This window comes from Ovis canadensis, chromosome 25 (assembly GCF_042477335.2).
Source record: "Ovis canadensis isolate MfBH-ARS-UI-01 breed Bighorn chromosome 25, ARS-UI_OviCan_v2, whole genome shotgun sequence".
NCBI classification, from domain to species: Eukaryota; Metazoa; Chordata; class Mammalia; order Artiodactyla; family Bovidae; genus Ovis; species Ovis canadensis.
The window spans coordinates 24,223,104-24,240,566 of NC_091269.1; the positions used below are offsets into that span (position 1 = coordinate 24,223,104).

The following is a 17,463-nucleotide window of genomic DNA, read 5'->3' on the forward strand; positions in this document are numbered from 1 at the left end:
GAGGGCTACACTCCATGGGGCCACAGAGAGTCAGGCATGACTTAGTTTTTAAACAAGAGGAAAGAAAAGAAGTGGATCACTGATTAAGACATTTTGAAGTACAAAGAAGTAAAGGGGAGAGATCTTTTCAATCCTCTGAGTAAAGTAGGAGGTAAAGCTCATTTATTGGAAGCAAAAAAAACAACAATAATAACAATTTAAAAAAACTGATGAGGATGTTAAAGATTTCCATGAAAATTTCTAAGTGAACACAAAATGTTTTTCATTTTTAAATTTTTTAAAATTTCTTAAAATAGGCAGACAGGAATTCTAAATAATTTTGTTTATTTTTAATGTTTCTTTGAATTATAAAAATAGGTCCACTGTCAGGAATTCCCTGGTGGTCCAGTGGTTAGGACTCTGCCCTTTCATTGTTAAGGGTGCAAATTCAATCCCTGGTCAAGGAACTAAGATCCCAAAAGTCACGTAGCACATAGCTTAAAAAAAAAAAAAAAGGTTCATTCTAGAAAATTTGAAAAATAAAAAAATGTCAAAGAAATAAATGTCACCTATATACTCCACTGTCATACAAAGACAACTATTAGGGGATGGTTTGATTTATCTATTATACAGACAGTTCTGTTTCCTAATATAAAATATAACTATTTTACATATTTGATATTCTATACGTAAGACTGTATACACTCTCTATATGAGATTGTTTACGTTTCAATAATCTTCATGCTGTAGAGATACCATAATTTATTTACTTTATTTTATTGAAGTATAGCTGACTTACAACGTTGTGTTAGTTCCTGGTATATAGTAAAGTGATTCAGTTATACGTATATATACTCTTTTTCATATTCTTTTCCACTATGGTTTAAGCACAGGATATTGAATGGAGTTCCCTGTGCCACACAGTAGGACCTTATTTGTCCGTCCTATATATAACAGTTTGCATCTGCTAATCCCAAACTCAGAGTCTAACCCTCCCTCACACCCTCTCCTCCTTGGCAACCACAAGTCTGTTCTCTGTGAGTCTGTTCCTGTTTCTAGATAAGCTCATCTGTGTCATATTTTAGATTCCACATGCACGTGATATCACATGGTATTTGTCTTTCTCTGACACGTCATTTAGTCTGATAATCTCTGGTTGCATCCATGTCGCTGCACATAGCATTACTTCATTCTTTTTTAGAGACACCGTAATGTATTTAACCATTCCTCTATTTTGGAATAGTTCAATTGTTCCCGACTCTTCATTATTTCATACATAATATAGATACACATTGTTTATATATCTATATATAGCCTTGTCTATAAATCTTTGCCTGCCAGGTTATTTTTTTCTTAGGACACATCATGCAGTCAGAGCACAGAAACTCTTTCAAAGCTCCTGAAACCTCTCTTCAAAGGGCGTTTGTCAAAACGATAGGCGGACTTTGACTCTCACCCACAGTAAGGGCGTTCCCGTGAAAAGAAATGCCACTTGGGAAAGCTCGGTTGCTTCTGGGAGTTGGCATACTGGGACTTTTCTTCACTCTTCATGTTTTAAAGAATTAGGATTCAGAAGTGTGACGTCCAAAAGTCTGACTTACTCTTCAGGTTCAAGGTGCCTGCCAACCTTGAGATTCCAGGATTCCGGTATTTTCACCGTCATCAGATTGCTCAATCCTTAGGCCAGTAAAAGAAGATGGAAAGTATCCCAGCACTTGCTTTGTAGAAACTGTGGCTTTGATTAAGAATAGGTGGGAAACTGTGTAGCTGGGGACAAGGGGCTTGGGTCCACAGCGCACAGCCCAGAGGTGTACACGCACCCACACACACACACACACACACACACACAATGGCCTTCAGCGCATAGCCTATGAATGTACCCCACGCACACTCCCTCCCTTCGTTGCTCCCACCCCGCCGGGTGCACTCTCGTGCCCCAGGTGGGTGAACCCCGGCGGGTAGCTGGAGGAGCCCGGGGGCGGGGCGAGAAAGGGCGGGGCTCCCAGAGGCCCGGGGGGCGGAGCCCAGGGCGGACGCTGCCAGGCAGCGCGCGCAGCCCCCGGCTCAGCCTCCAAGTTTGCCCGGCGGTTTGGGGCGACTCTCTGGTTACCTGAGCCAGTCACCACGTCAGCGCCACATCATCTGGGCCCTTTCTGTTAGAAAGGAAACAGGAAAAGAAGGGAGCAAAAGCTCTCCGGAGCGGCAAGCCAATCGCAGGCAGCAGGCGCTGCGGGCGGAGCGCGCGCGCGTGCAGCGAGGCGGGCCCGAGGGGGCGGCGGGCATCCGGCGAGCGGCGGGCCGGTGTGCGGCGCGGGCCTTGCGGCCGGGCGGCGGGGAAGATGCTGCAGTCCCTGGCCGGCAGCTCGTGCGTGCGCCTGGTGGAGCGGCACCGCTCGGCCTGGTGCTTCGGCTTCCTGGTGCTCGGCTACCTGCTGTACCTGGTCTTCGGCGCCGTGGTCTTCTCGTCGGTAGAGCTGCCCTATGAGGACCTGCTGCGCCAGGAGCTGCGCAAGCTGAAGCGGCGCTTCTTGGAGGAGCACGAGTGCCTGTCGGAGCCGCAGCTCGAGCAGTTCCTGGGCCGGGTGCTGGAGGCCAGCAACTACGGCGTGTCGGTGCTCAGCAACGCCTCGGGGAACTGGAACTGGGACTTCACCTCCGCGCTCTTCTTCGCCAGCACCGTGCTCTCCACCACAGGTAGGAGGCCCGCCCCGCGCCCCCGACCCCCGATCGGCCTTTCGATCCGCCCGCCCCCTTCCGCCCTCTGTCCCTGTGCCCCTCCGGCGCTGCTCGCGGGGGACCGGCTCCGCGGCGCAGGAAGCCGGCGAGGTGGCCTTAGAGCTTGGGGGTGGCCTCCCGGAGCTCTTGGATCGTGGTCCCTAAACCTTAGGCCTGGGCAGCAGCAGGGGTCCCCCTCCCTGGGCTGCCTTCTTTGGTTCGCGACACTCTACCTCGAACTGCCCTCTTGGAGTCGTGCAGTCCTGGCGGCCGCGCGGTGAGGCCCGGGCTGATGGAAACTCTCGGGTGCTCCGAGGGCGCTCACCTTCCTCCCGCTCGCGTCTCGGCGGGGGAGGGCTGCCGAACCTTTAACGCGCTGAAGGGTCACTTTCCGGAGGGAGCCTGTCTTTTCATGATACGGTGGTGTTTCGGCTCTTTTCTATGTGGGGGCCCTTTCGGGGTAAGCCGAGTGACATCATTCTGCTCTTCGCAGGTGACCTTTGAGCGCAAAGGCGGATCCGATTGCTTTTCGGAGCGGGAGGAGGGGTGAGGGAAAGGAGCATCCGATCCCCGGTGAGCAGGCAAAATGGGGGCACCCTGATTCAGCAGTTTTTGGTTTTCGCAACTTTTCGTGTCCGAGGCCACCCTTCAGCTTCCAAGCACCACTTGGCTCGCACGGCTCACCTGGCAGCACATTCGCTAAAGGCGGGTGTCCTGGGGGCGGGCGAAGGCCGTCCCTGCGCCTCAGGGCGTCGTAACTGTGCCACTTTGGGTGGCGAAGGCTGAGTTGTCCCAGCCATGGCTAACTGGTGCACAGACACCTGAGGGGAGTTGTTATCCATTGGAATTTGGACCCCGGAAAGTGGCCTCGAGCATCCAGCGCAGATCAGTTCTCTGAACAGTCCGTCTCGGCTTCCACAAGGTCACCGGCTTCCTAGTTGCCAGCGACGTCCTGGAACCTAAGCCTTGTGATTTCCCTGCCAGGGGCGTGTGGCACCCCACCCCCACCTTTACAGGTGAATCAGCTTTCTGTTTCTCGGACTCTTCCTTCTCCCCACCCCCTCTCTGCCTCTCGCGGTTTATTTCTTTATAATCCCCTTGGGCTAAACCCAGTTGATTGTTCTGGTAATTATTTGGTAATGAATAATGGTAAGCCATCCAGGTATCCTGTGAAACAGTGATTCGCAAGTGTGGGGTGAATTACTAAACTGACTTGAATTTGCCCTGCAATAAAAAGAAGTAGAATTCTAGTTTGCATTGAGACACTTTTAAAAGTAGCCTTAAGGCAGACCTGTTATTTTACTTTTTAACTTTTCCAACACTCCTCTTGAGCTTTTTTTTTCCTCCCTCCCCTCCTCGACCAGTTCTGCTTTCTCTGTCTTTCCTGGCTCTGTTCCCCAGAACTCAGGGTGCCTTTCCTTGGAGTATGTGCTAAATTGGGAATCGTTTTTTTCCCTGCAAAAGCAAGTGGTTTCACAGAGCTGCAGAAGATCCACAACTGGGTCACAATGTTGGGTAAATATTATGGAGAATGATGGTAACTTTTAGTACTTTCTAAGTAACAGAGTAAGGACAGTGTTATGAGGAAAAGGACAGGTTTGCTGCTCCTGGGCAACACACTTCCATCACTGACAGCCCATATACAATTTCAACATCACGGGCACGTAGTTAAATGTCAAATATATTAGTTTACATCTTGAACAGACTATTATTCCCGAGATTCCCTGCTGTCCCTTTTTGCAATTACAAAAATCCACAGTTCTTGTTAAAAAAAAAAAAAAGATGGGGAAAGATGTCTTATTATATTGGTATTCAAATTGCATTGTGGTTCCTAAGAAAGTGTGTATTCAGGCAAAACAAGAGTTCATTTAGGAAATCAGTGCAAGGAGCACTTAAGGATAAACTAGATGAAAAAGGATTGCCTCTTGGTTTGTAAAATTAGCAAAGCAATGAATTCTTGTTACTGATAAAATAGAAATTATTGATTCAGATAGAATTCTATTAAAATGTAGAACTGTATTCTGAATCAAGGATACTCTTCTCTTGGTTTTGTATTGACCCATCCCCTGGTTTTGTATTGACTCATCCTCTTCCATGTTTGATGTTCAATGTGTTTATTGGTTTTGTAGCAGAGGATCAGGTGATTTTTGGTCAATACATTATACTTCCTTACCAGCAAAGTGTTTTCCAGAAAAGTACCAGGCAACTCAAATCAGCTGGAATTGTGGTTTATGCTTTTCTTCAGGTAGATTTTTTTTTAATTTTAATTTTAAAAATTTATTTTTTATTTTTGCTGTGCTAGGTCTTTTTTAAGGCACTTGGGCGTAGTTGCCTCATGCCGTGTGGGATCTTAGTTCCCTAACCAGGGATTGAACCTGCATCCCCTGCGTTGGAAGGCAGATTCTTAATGACTTGTCCATCCCCTAGACATGCTGTAATTTTTTTTTTAACTCTTCCCCCATAGTGGATGGCAACTCACAGAGATTATCATTGCCCAGTCAATCAGTGTGGTCAGCTCTTGGCCTGGCCAGAATGATAACAATTCCTGTTACAAAAATGTGGTTCTTGGTAGTCATCGTCATAATACGGAACATGAACATTTTATGGCAGAACCTTCTCATCCCAGAAAGCACAAGCTTCCATTTATGGAAATAAGTGGGTAAAGTCTTCGTGGTCTGTTTATAAGAAGCCTTGAATTGATAATTCAGTCATATTCTTTTCATTCTCTCCTCTGCCAAAGACTCTGAATAATTTCCAGAAAATCATGTCACATCTCTTTACTTTTTGATTAAAAAAAAAAAAAGATATAGCAACGTCCACGTAGAAATCATGAAGATGGAAGAAAGTACAGTTTCACTTTTTCAAAGGGAAGGAGATGTGGGCTTAAGAAATATTCAGAATCTAAAAGTTGAGACTTATGTTTCACTTGGTGGGAATTTTTAAGACTTCAAGCCCAGGAGACAGCATCTCAAGCGACCGTGAGAGAACTGCTCTGAGGAGGCGAGAGGGGGAGCCAGGTTATGTAGAAGTTTTGCAACCAAGGGCCTTGAACATCAAAAGATTAACGCTGAGAATTAAAGGAAACCCAGATGATATCTCAGGTTAAAGAATTTAGTGCTTGTCTAGGTATGGGAAGATGGAAGAGTCTGGGCTCACGGAAATCATTGCTTCGATATGTGCCTCATCTGTCTCGGGCCAGTACCCTGTACTCCTGTCCTGAGTTTCCTCATCAGCTCACGCTCCACGGCGGCGGCAGTGGCTGATGATGTCCTCGTTTACTGTTACAGGAGGAAAAATTCCGTTTCTCACAGGTTATTTTAGACTCAGCTATTTCCCACTTAGAACTTCCCAGGTGGTACAGCGTTAAAGAATCTGCCTGCCAGTGCAGGAGATGCAACAGACAGAGGTTCCATTCTTGGGTCAGGAAGAACTCCAGGAATAGGAAATGGCAGTATTCTTGCCTGGGAAATTCCATGGACAGAGGAGCCTGGCAGGCTACAGTCCATGGGATTGCAAAGAGTTTAACATGACTGTGTGCATGCATGTGTTAAGGTGCACACACCTTGAGGTGATGCTTGGAGAGTGAGAAGTCACTTTATTAAAGTTGTCTTTAGTAGCCAGATAAAATGATGATTGATCTCATTCATTCTTAAGAGTTTGTCATGTCAGTTACTATGATTTGCTTCTTTTTCTAAAAATTTTATTTGTTTATTTGTTTATTTATTTGGATAATAGGGTCTTAGCAGCACGTGGGATCTTCTTTTCATCATGCAGGATCTTTCCCTGCTTCCCATGGACTCTCTAGTTGTGGCACATGGACTCAGTAGTGCGGTATTTGGGTTTTGTTGCTCCTCATGTGGAATCTTAGTTCTTTGACCAGGGATCGAACCCCAGTCTCCTGCATTGCAAGGCAACTTCTTACCCACTGGACCATCAGGGAAGTCCCGGATTTGTTTCTTTATTTATTCCCCTAAACAGGGGTCTATCATGATGGTGGATGATGGAAATGCAGTTTATGACCTTTGCTGCTTTGTGAGCATGGGGCTCACACGATTGCTGAGTCCCCCTTTCTGCCATTGGGAGCATGCTGTCTTATCAGTGTTTATGAAGAGATGTTTTGAAACTTGTATTTAAAGAACTCAGAAAAGGAACATAATTTACCTTGTTTTACAGTGGCCTTTGTTTTAGCCAGGTTGGTAGCATTGGTATTTTTCACAAAGAGAAAGAGGGAAAAGGTAATAGGAGATACCTGACAGATCCTTAGTCTTCAGATTATTTTCAGAAGGAGAAATGTATTATCACTAACAGCAAATACTAAATTGAGCTTTTAGAGTAGAATCAGTTCAGTTCAGTTCAGTCACTCAGTTGTGTCCGACTCTTTGCGACCCCATGATGCTGGGGTCTTTGATGCTGGGAGGGATTAGGGGCAGGTGGAGAAGGGGACAACAGAGGATGAGATGGCTGGATGGCATCACCGACCCGATGGAGGTGAGCCTGAGTGAGCTCCGGGAGTTGGTGATGGACAGGAAGGCCTGGCGTGCTGCAATTCATGGGGTCGCAAAGAGTCGGACAAGACTGAGCGACTGAACTGAAGAATGGTTTTTACATTTTCAAATAGCTTTCTAAAAAGTCAAAAGGAAAAAAGTACTTCCTGATCTGTTAAAGTTCTATGAAAAACACATCTCAGCATCCATAAACAAATTTTATTGATGCACAGACACACACCTGTTTTCTTCTGAATTACAGTTGTTTTCTACCATGAGTAGTTGTGACAGAAACCAGAGGGCTGCGGGACCTGAAATATTTACTGTCCAAACTTTTGTAGAAAGTTTGCTGCTGCCACTAAGTCGCTTCAGTCATGTCTGACTCTGTGCGACCCCATAGACGGCAGCCCACCAGGCTCCCCTGTCCCTGGGATTCTCCAGGCAAGAACACTGGAGTGGGTTGCCATTTCCTTCTCCAATGCATGAAAATGAAAAGTAGAAGTGGAGTCGCTCAGTCGTGTCTGACTCTTAGCGACCCCATGGACTGCAGTCCACTAGGCTCCTCCGTCCATGGGATTTCCCAGGCAAGAGTGCTGGAGTGAGGTGCCATTGCCGAAAGTTTGCTAACATCTGCTTAAGATAATGCTTGGAAGAAACCGTTCAGTCAGAGGAGTTCTAAGTGCCTGACTAATTTTTAGAAAACTTTCTAGAAGACAGTTTAGCTCTTCAGGTTTCTTTGTGGTTTTTTAAAGTGGTTTGCAACATTTAAATTAGGTACTGCCACCCACAGCTGCTTCTAGAACACATGATTATTATAGGATGTCACTAGTTTTGGTCAAACTTGTGACACTTTTTTTTAATGGTAACAAAGTTACACTTCACATTGGGATTACTTTATTTAAAATGTGTTCAGTTCAGTTCGGTTCAGTTGCTCAGTAGTGTCTGACTCTTTGCAACCCCATGAATCGCAGCACGCCAGGCCTCCTTGTCCATCATCAAATCCCAGAGTTCACTCAGACTCACCTCCATCGAGTCGGTGATGCCATCCAGCCATCTCATCCTCTGTCGTCCCCTTCTCCTCCTGCCCCCAATCCCTCCCAGCATCAGAGTCTTTTCCAGTGAGTCAACTCTTCGCATGAGGTGGCCAAAGTACTGGAGTTTCAGCTTCAGCATCATTCCCTCCAAAGAATACCCAGGGCTGATCTCCTTCAGAATGGACTGGTTGGATCTCCTTGCAGTGATGAATCCATATATTGTGTCTAGAGAAGAAATGACAACAATGAAGGGAATTCCACCAGAAACAAGAAAGTAAACTGGTCAGAAGAGAGATCCGACATCCCACACGCAGAAGTTTCCATTCTTTCTTTGCAGGAAAGGCTTTGGCCTTGCTTCTGAGCCTTTATACTAATTCTAACAAATTAAATGACCTGGTTTTCAAGCCTATAACAGCTAAAGTAAGGAAAGGCACAGCTCTAGGCAAGCCTAAGTGAAAGGTCATGAAAAGGCATATACCTTAAAAACCAGGAAAATAAAAGGATCCTATGTGCCAGGCAGTGTTTCCACGTGTTACCTTCTGTGTATTGCCAGGAAGTGATGAGGTGTAGTCATTATCCTCACTTTACAGAGGCTGAGGCAGAAGTTTTGCTTGAGTGACTTCTCTAACTAGACCACAGAGCTAGAAGTGATTGGCCTTGATTTGAATCTAGTGTCCCACTCTTTGGACCCCATGGACTGTAGCCCACCAAGCTCCTCTGTCCATGGAATTCTCTAGGCAAGAATAATGCTCACATTGCAGGCAGATTCTTTATCATCTGAGCCACCAGGGAGGCCTGTTGAATCCAGACATGTCTGAATTAAGAACTTGAGTTACACCTAGTATCTGGGCATAGGAGATTGTTTCTAGATGCATCTGATTTCCCCAGATTTGGAAGTCGAAGTCATCACCGCCATAGTTCAACATGTATGTTTAGAGGTAGGGCCTTTAAAGAGGTAATGAAGTTAAAATGAGGAGCCAGTGAGAAGATGGCTGTCTATAAGCTGAGGGAAGAGGCCTCAGAAGAAACCAACTTTGTAGACCCTTTGATCTTGCACTTCCAGCCCTTAGAAAAAGTGAAAGTGAAGTCGCTCAGTCGTGTCCTACTCTTAGCGACGACACGATGGACGGTAGCCTACGAGGCTCCGCGGTCCATGGGATTTTCCAGGCAAGAATACTGGAGGGGGCTGCCATTTCCTTCTCCAGGGGATCTTCCCAACCCAGGGATTGAACCCAGGTCTCCTGCATTGCTTTACCGTTTGAGCCACTAGGGACAGAACTGGGAGCAAATACATTTCTTGGTTAAAATCACCCAGTCTGTGGTACTTTGTTGTGGAGGCCTGAGCAAACTGATATAGAATTACTCAGGTAATTATTGTTTAGTTCCATAAACAGAAATAACACCCCTCCCATGAGGAAATCAACCTTGAATATTCGCTGGGAGGACTAAAGCTGAAGCTCCAATACTTTGGCCACCTGTTGTGAAGAGCTGACTCATTGGAAAAGACCCTGATGCTGGGAAAGGTCAAGGGCAGGAGAAGGGGACAACAGAGGATGAGATGGTTGGATCACATCACCAGCTCAATGGACATGAGTTTGAGCAAACTCTGGGAGATAGTGAAGGACAGGTAAGCCTGCAGTGCTACAGTCTATGGGATTGCAATGTATTGGACATGACTTAGTGACTGAACAGTACAGATACAGGAGTACAAAGATAATTTTTTTAAACTTATCTTTTTATTGAAGGATAATTGCTGTACAGAATTTTGTTGTTTTCTGTCAAGCCTCAACATGAATCAGCGATAGGTATACATACACCCACTCCCTTTTGAACTTGCATCCCAATCCTACTCCTCTAGCTTGATACAGAGCCCCTGTTTGAGTTTCCTGAGCCATACAACAAATTCCCATTGGCTATCTATTTTCCATATGGTAATGTAAATTTCCAGGTTACTTTTTCCATACATCTCACCCTCTCCTCCCCTCTCCCCAAGTCCTCAAGTCTATTCTCTTTGTCCGTTTTTCCACTGCTGCCCTGTAAGTAAATTCTTCAGGACCATTTTTCTAGATTCTGTATATATGCGTTAGAATATGATATTTATCTTTCTCTTTCTGACTCACTTCACTCTGTATAATAGGTTCTATGTTCATCCACCTCACTAGAACTGACTCAAATGTGTTTCTTATATGTACCACAACTTTTTTACCCATTCATCTGTTGATGGACATCTAGGTTGCTTCCATGTTCTAGCTGTTGGAAATAGTGCTGCAGTGAATAGTGGGATACATGTGTCTTTTTCAGTTTTGGTTTCCTCAGGGTATATGCCTAGGAGTGGGATTGCTGGGTCATACGGTGGTTTTATCCCTAGTTTTTTAAGGAATCTCTATAATGTCTTCCATAGTGGCTGTATCAATTTTCATTCCCACCAACAGTGCAAGAGCTTTCCCTTTTCTCCACACCCTGTCCAGCATTTACTGTTTGTAGACTTTTTGATGAGGGCCATGCTGACCAGGGTGAGGTGATATCACATTGTGGTTTTGATTTGCATTCTCTAATAATGAGCAATGTTGAGCATCTTCTCATGTGTTTGTTAGCCATCTGTGTGTCTTCTTTGGAGAAGTGTCTGTTTAGGTCTTTTTCCCACTTTGTGATTGGGTTGTTTGTTTGTCTGTCATTGAGTTGTATAAACTGCTTGTATATTTTGGAAATTAATCCTTTGTCAGTTGTTTCATTTGCTATTATTTTCTCCCATTCTGAGGGTTGTTGTTTCGCCTTGCGTATAGTTCCCTTTGTTATGCAAAAGCTTTTAAGTTTAATCAGGTCCCACTTGTTTACTTTTGTTTTTATTTACATTACTCTAGGAGGTGGATCGTAGAGGATCTTGCTTTGATTTGTGTCAGCAAGTGTTCTGCCTGTGTATTCCTCTGAGAGTTTTATAGTTTCTGGTCTTACATTTAGGTCTTTAATCCGTTTTGAGTTTATCTTTGTGTACGCTATTAGAAAGTGTTCTAATTTCATTCTTTTACATGTAGCTGTTCAGTTTTTCCAGCACCATTTATTGAAGAGGCTGTCTTTGCTCAAGAGGCTGCTTTTGCCTCCTTCGTCAAAAATAAGGTACCCATAGGTGCATGGGTTTATTTCTGGGCTTTCTATCTTGTTCCATTGGTCTATGTTTCTGTTTTTGTGCCAGTACCATACTGTCTTGATGACTGTAGCTTTGTAGTATCATCTGAAGTCAGGAAGGATGATTCCTCCAGCTCCATTCTTTTTTCTCAAGACTGCTTTGGCTATTCTGGGTCTTCTGTGTTTCCATATGAATTGTGAAATTTTTTGTTCTAGTTCTGTGAAAAATGTCATTGGTAATTTGATAGGGGTCACATTGAATTTATAGATTGTGTTTGGTAGTATAGTCATTTTCACCATATTGATTCTTTCTACCCAGGGACGTGGAATATGTCTCCATCTGTTTATGTTGTCTTAGATTTTTTTCATTAGTGTCTTATAATTTTCTGTGTACAGTTCTCTTGTCTCCGGAGGTAAGTTTATTCCTATATATTTAATTCTTTTTGTTACAGTGGTGAATGGGATTGAGTCTTTAATTTTCTTAATCTTTCTGGTATTTCTTTCTTAGTATATAGAAATGAAAGTGATTTCTGTGTATTGATTTTGCATCCTATAACTTTTTAAAATTCACTGATTAGCTCTAGTAATTTTCTGATACTATCTTTAGGGTTTTCTATGTACAGTGTCATGTCATCTGCAAATAGTGAGAGCTTTACTTCTTCTTGTCCAATCTGGATTCCTTTTGTTTCTTTTTCTTCTCTGATTGTTGTAGCTAGGACTTCCAGAACTATGTTGAATAATAGTAATAAAATAATAATAAAAGTGGAAACCTTTGTCTTCTTCCTGATCTTAGGGGGAATGTGTTCAGTTTTTCACCATTGAGAATAATTGCTGTAGGCTTATCATCTATGGCTTTTATTATGTTGAGGTAGATTCCTTCTATGCCCATTTTTTTAAAGAGTTTTAATCATAAATGGGTGCTGAATTTTGTCAAAGGCTTTTTCTGCATCTGTTGAGATGATCATATGGTTTTTATCTTTCAGTTTGTTAATATGGTGTATCACATTGATTGATTTGCATATGTTGAATAATCCTTGCATCCCTGGAATAAACCCAACTTGATCATGATGTATGAGCTTTTTGAAGTGTTGCTGAATTCTGTTTGCTCAAATTTTATTCAGGATTTTTGCATCTATGTTCAACATTGATATTGGCCTGCAGTTTTCTTTGCTTGTGTTGTCTTTGGTTTTGGTATCAGGGTGATGGTGGCCTCGTAGAATGAGTTTGGAAATGTTCCTTCCTCTGTAATTTTTTGAAAGAGTTTTAGAAGGATAGGCATTTGCTCTTCTCTGAATCTTTGATATAATTCTCCTGTGAAGCCATCTGATCCTGGGCTTTTGCTCCTTGGGAGATTTTTTTAAAATCACAGCTTCAATTTCAGTGCTTGTAATTAGGTTTTTCATAATTTCTGTTTCTTCCTGATTCATTCTTGGAAGATTGAATTTTTCTAAGAATCTGTCCATTTCTTCCAGGTTATCCGTTTTATCGCCATATAGTTGTTCATAATAGCCTCTTATAATCCTTTGTATTTCTGCATTGTCTGTTGTAACCTCGCCTTTTTCATTTCTAATTTTGTTGATTTGATTCTTCTCTCTTTTGTTCCTGATGACTCTGGTTAAAGGTTTGCCAATTTTGTTTATCTTCTTAAAGAACCACTTTTAGTTTTATTAATCTTTACTATTGTTTCTTTCATTTCCTTTCCTTTTATTTGTGCTCGGATCTTCATGATTTCTTTCCTTCTACTAATTTTGGGGCTTTCTGTTCTTCTTCCAGTCGTTTTAGGTGTAAGGTTAGGTTGTCTGTTCAATGTTTTTCTTGTTTCTCGGGGTAGGATTGTATTGCTGTAAACTTCCTAGAACTGCTTTTGCTGCATCCCATAGGTTTTGAGTTATCGTATTTTCTTTGTCATTTGTTTCTAGAAAGTTTTTGATTTCCCTTTTGATTTCTTCAGTAACCTGTTGGTTATTTAGAAACGTATTGTTTAATCTCCATGAGTTTGTGTTTCTTACAATTTTTTCTAGTAATTGATATCTAGTCTCAAAGCGTTGTGGTTGGAGAAGATGCTTGATATGATTTCAACTTTCTTAAATTTACTGAGATTTGATTTGTGACCTAGGATGTGGTCTTTGAGAAAGTTCCATGTGCATTTGAGAAAGTGTATTCTTCTGCATTTGGGGGGAATGTCCTGAAGATATCAATGAGATCCATCTCATCTAATGTATCATTTAAGACTTGTGTTTCCTTATTCATTTTCTGTTTTGATGATCTGTCCGTTAGTGTGAGTGGGGTGTTAATGTCACCTACTATTTTTGTGTTACTTTCAGTTTCTCCCTTTATATCTCTTAGTGTTTGTCTTATGTATTGAGGTGCTCTTGTGTTGGATAGATATTTACAATTGCTATGCCTCCCTCTTGGACTGATCCCTTGACCATTATATAGTGTCCTTCCTTATCTCTGATAATCTTTTTTAAGGTCTATTTTGTCTGATATGAGGATTGCTACTCCAACTTTCTTTTGCTTCCCATTTGCATGGAATATATTTTTCCATCCTCTCACTTTCAGCCTATATGTATCTTTAGGTCTGAAGTGGGTTTCTTGTAGACAGCGTATATATGGATCTTTTTTGTTTGTATCCATTCAACCAGTCTGTGTCTTTTGGTTGGAGCATCTAATCCATTTACATTTAAGGTAATTATTGATATATATGTTCCTGTTGCCATTTTCTTAATTGTTTGGGGTTGATTTTGTAGATCTTTTTCCTTCTCTTGTATTTCTTGGGTATATAAGTCCCTTTAACATTTGTTGTAAAGCTGGTTTGGTGGTACTGAGTTCTCTTAACGTTTGCTTGTCTGGCAAGCTTTTGATTTCTCCATCAATTTCGAATGAGATCTTTGACGGGTACAGTAATCTTAGTTGTAGATTATTCCCTTTCAGTGGTTTAAATATATCCTGCCATTCCCTTCTGGCCTGCAGTGTTTCTGCTGAAAGATCAGCTGTTACACGTATGGAGTTTCCCTTATATGTTACTTGTTGCTTTTCCCTTCTGCCTTTAGTATTCTTTCTTTGCATTTAGTCTTTGTTAGTTTGATTAGTATGTACCTTGGCGTGTTTCTCCTTGTTCTTACCCTGTATGGGAGCTTTTGCACCTCTTGGACTTGACTGGGGAAATTTTCAACTATAATCTAATACCCTTTTTTTTTTCTCATACCCTTTTCTCATACCCCAGAATTTTTTCATACGTAATTCGAAGGTTGGTGCATTTGATATTGTCCCAGAAGTCTCTGAGACTGTCCTCAGTTCTTTTCATTCTTTTTACTTTATTCTGCTCTTCAGAAGTTATTTCCACCATTTTATTTCCAGCTCACTGATTTGTTTTTCTGCTTCAGATATTCTGCTATTAATTCCTTCCAGAGTATTTTTAATTTCAGTAATTGTGTTGTTTGTCCCTGTATGTTTATTCTTTAATTCTTCTTGGTCTTTGTTAATTGATTCTTGTATATTCTCCATTTTGTTTTCGATCATCTTCAGTACCATGATTCTGAATTCTTTTTCAGGTAGTTTCCCTATTTCCTCTTCATTTATTTGGACTTCTGTGTTTCTAGTTTGTTCCTTCATTTGTGTAATATTTCTCTGCCTTTTCGTTATATATATATATATATATTTTTTTTTTTTTTTAACTTATTGTGTTTGAGGTCTCCTTTTCCCAGGCTTCTAGGTTAAATTCTTACTTTCTTTTGGTTTTTGCCCTCCTAAAGTTGGTCCAGTGGTTTATGGAAGCTTCCTATAGGGTGAGATTTGTGCTGAGTTTGTTTGTTTGCTTTTCCTCTGATGGGCAAGGCTGAGTGAGGTGGTAATCCTGTCTGCTGATGGTTGGGTCTGTATTTTTGTTTTGTTTGTTGTTTAGATGAGGCATCCTGCCTGGGTGCTACTGGTGGTTGGGTGATGCCAGGTCTTGTATTCACGTGGTTTCCTTTGTCTGAGTTCTCACTATTTGATACTCCCTAGGGTTAGTTCTCTGGCAGTCTAGGATCTTGGAGTCAGTGCTCCCAGTCCAAAGGCTCAGGACTTGATCTCTGGTCAGGATCGAAGATTCCACAAGTGGTTTATTATGGCATTAAGTGAGATTAAAACAAATACCCCAAAATGAGAAACTAAAGATGAACCTCAGACAAATGGCAGTTACAAAATCAGGCAAATAGTAATTAAAATAAGGGAATATACGCATATACACCCATAAGCAAAGTCAAAACAGTCCAACAAAAATAAAGTACAGTAGATTGATGCATCGAACAGAGAAATCAAAAATCACATCTACCAGTTAAGAACAAAACTAACTAAAGCACAAATCAGAAAACGAAAATAAACCAAAGTGCCAAGTGGGGAATAAAGCAATGAAAACAAAACTAACAAATATGTTGAGAGGAAAGGAAAGAATGAAAAGAGAGAAAGAATACATATGCAAAGTTAAATAGAGGTAGAAGAAGATTTATGTACATTAAAGATTAACTGCAAGGGGAAAAGTACAGTAGGAAAGGTGAACAAAGGAATAAAATGTAGAAAAAATATAATAGACTTTTAAAAATTAAAATTAAAAAAAGGAAAACTCCACAGAACTGCAAAAGCCCAACATAGGGGCAGATGTTTATAACAACAATAAAAATTGTATCTGAATATACACATATACATGTACACCCATAAGCAAAATCAAAACAGTCCAACAAAAATAAAGTATAATAGATTGACCCAGCAAACAAGGGAAACCAAAAATTATATCTACCAGTTAAGAACAAAACTAACTAAAGCACAAAGTGGAGAACAAAACTAAAGCAAGGTGCCAAGTGGGGAATAAAACCATGAAAATAAAACTGACAAATATGTTAAGAGGAAAGCAAAGAAAGAAAAGAAAGGAAAAATATATGTGCAAAGTTAAACAGAAGTAGATAAAGAAAGTTTATATACATTAAATGTTAGCTGCAAGTGGGAAAGAATAGTAGGAAAAGCAAACAAAGGAATATAGAAAAAATAATAAGAGGTTTAAAACTTAAAAAAAGAGAAAGAAAAGAAAAAAAAAAATAGGAAAACTCCACAGAGCTGCAAAAGCCCAACACAGAGGCAGAGTTTTATAACTACAATAAAAAAATGTGGGGGGAAAAAAAAGGTGCAAAAGTTCAATTAGATTTCATAGTGCCAAGAAAATCGACAACTACAACAGAGGGGGAAAAAAAAGAAAAAATCCAAAAGAATCTACAGAACAAGTACAAACATAAGAATAGTAAATATTTTTCTTGAGTCACTGCTATCAGGGTCCTTCCCCTCGCTGGGAGTCACAGTCCACCTCACCTCCCTAGGATGCCCTCCAAAACTGTGATCTCTGGACTTGCTGTGGGGGCAGCTCAGATTCTAGTCTGGTCTTACTCCTGTGTGTTCTTGCCTCCAATGTCCACAGCTATCAGAACTAGTGCATTTTCTTTTGTGGGAGCTCTCAATGGCCTTTTATATATTCCGTAGACACAGAGTCTGCCTAGTTGATTGTATGGATTTAATCTGCAGCTTGTACAGCTGGTGGGAGGGTTTTGGGTCTTCTTCCTTAGCCACACTGCACCTGGGTTTCAATTGTGGTTTTATTTCCACCTCTACATGTGGGTCATCCACTGGAGTTTGTGCCTGAGGCTGCCTTGGAGGCCTTGGATTTGCCCCTGTGAGGGCCAGGTGTGGAGGTGGTGCAGCTGGTTGGGTTGCAGGGGTTCTGGCAGCACCAGGTACTCAGGGGTGTTGGCAGCTATGGCAGCAGGAAATAATAGTGTTCTAGAAGGGTATGGCAACCAGTATTGGCCAGTGCACTCCAGTATTCTTGCCTGGAGAAAACCCCTGACAGAGAAGCCTGGCAGGCCACAGTCTACAGGGTTGGAAAGAGTTGGACACGACCGAAGCAACCCTGTGAGCATAGACACAAGGTTTTTCTTTGTTGCCTGTGGCAGCTCTGCATGAAGGTGGTGCAGCTGCTTGGCCTGCAGGGACCCTGGCGGTGCGAAGTGTGCAGGGACATGGACTGCCTCCGCTGCAGGAGTTATGGCCCTTTTTTTGACCCTCTTGTAGCTGGCGATCAGAAGGCCTCTTTGGCCAGTCTT

General features: G+C 42.2%; 1 protein-coding gene and 1 long non-coding RNA gene across 2 annotated transcripts in view; one reads left to right on the forward strand and one right to left on the reverse strand.

The window, feature by feature from the left end:
- Positions 1-303: 303 nt before the first annotated feature.
- LOC138429976 (uncharacterized) lies at positions 304-3,594 on the reverse strand. Its single transcript, XR_011252937.1, has 2 exons — positions 1,436-3,594; positions 304-476 (listed from the first exon to the last, which is right to left on the reverse strand). It is a non-coding gene; the product is annotated as an uncharacterized lncRNA (long non-coding RNA).
- The window catches only part of KCNK1 (potassium two pore domain channel subfamily K member 1), a 66,517-nt gene continuing 51,037 nt past the window's right edge, over positions 1,984-17,463 (forward strand). Inside the window, exon 1 of the mRNA XM_069571567.1 lies at positions 1,984-2,673. Within this exon, the coding sequence (XP_069427668.1) occupies positions 2,319-2,673 (355 nt within the window). The 5' untranslated portion in view covers positions 1,984-2,318. The remainder of the gene's footprint in view (positions 2,674-17,463) is intronic.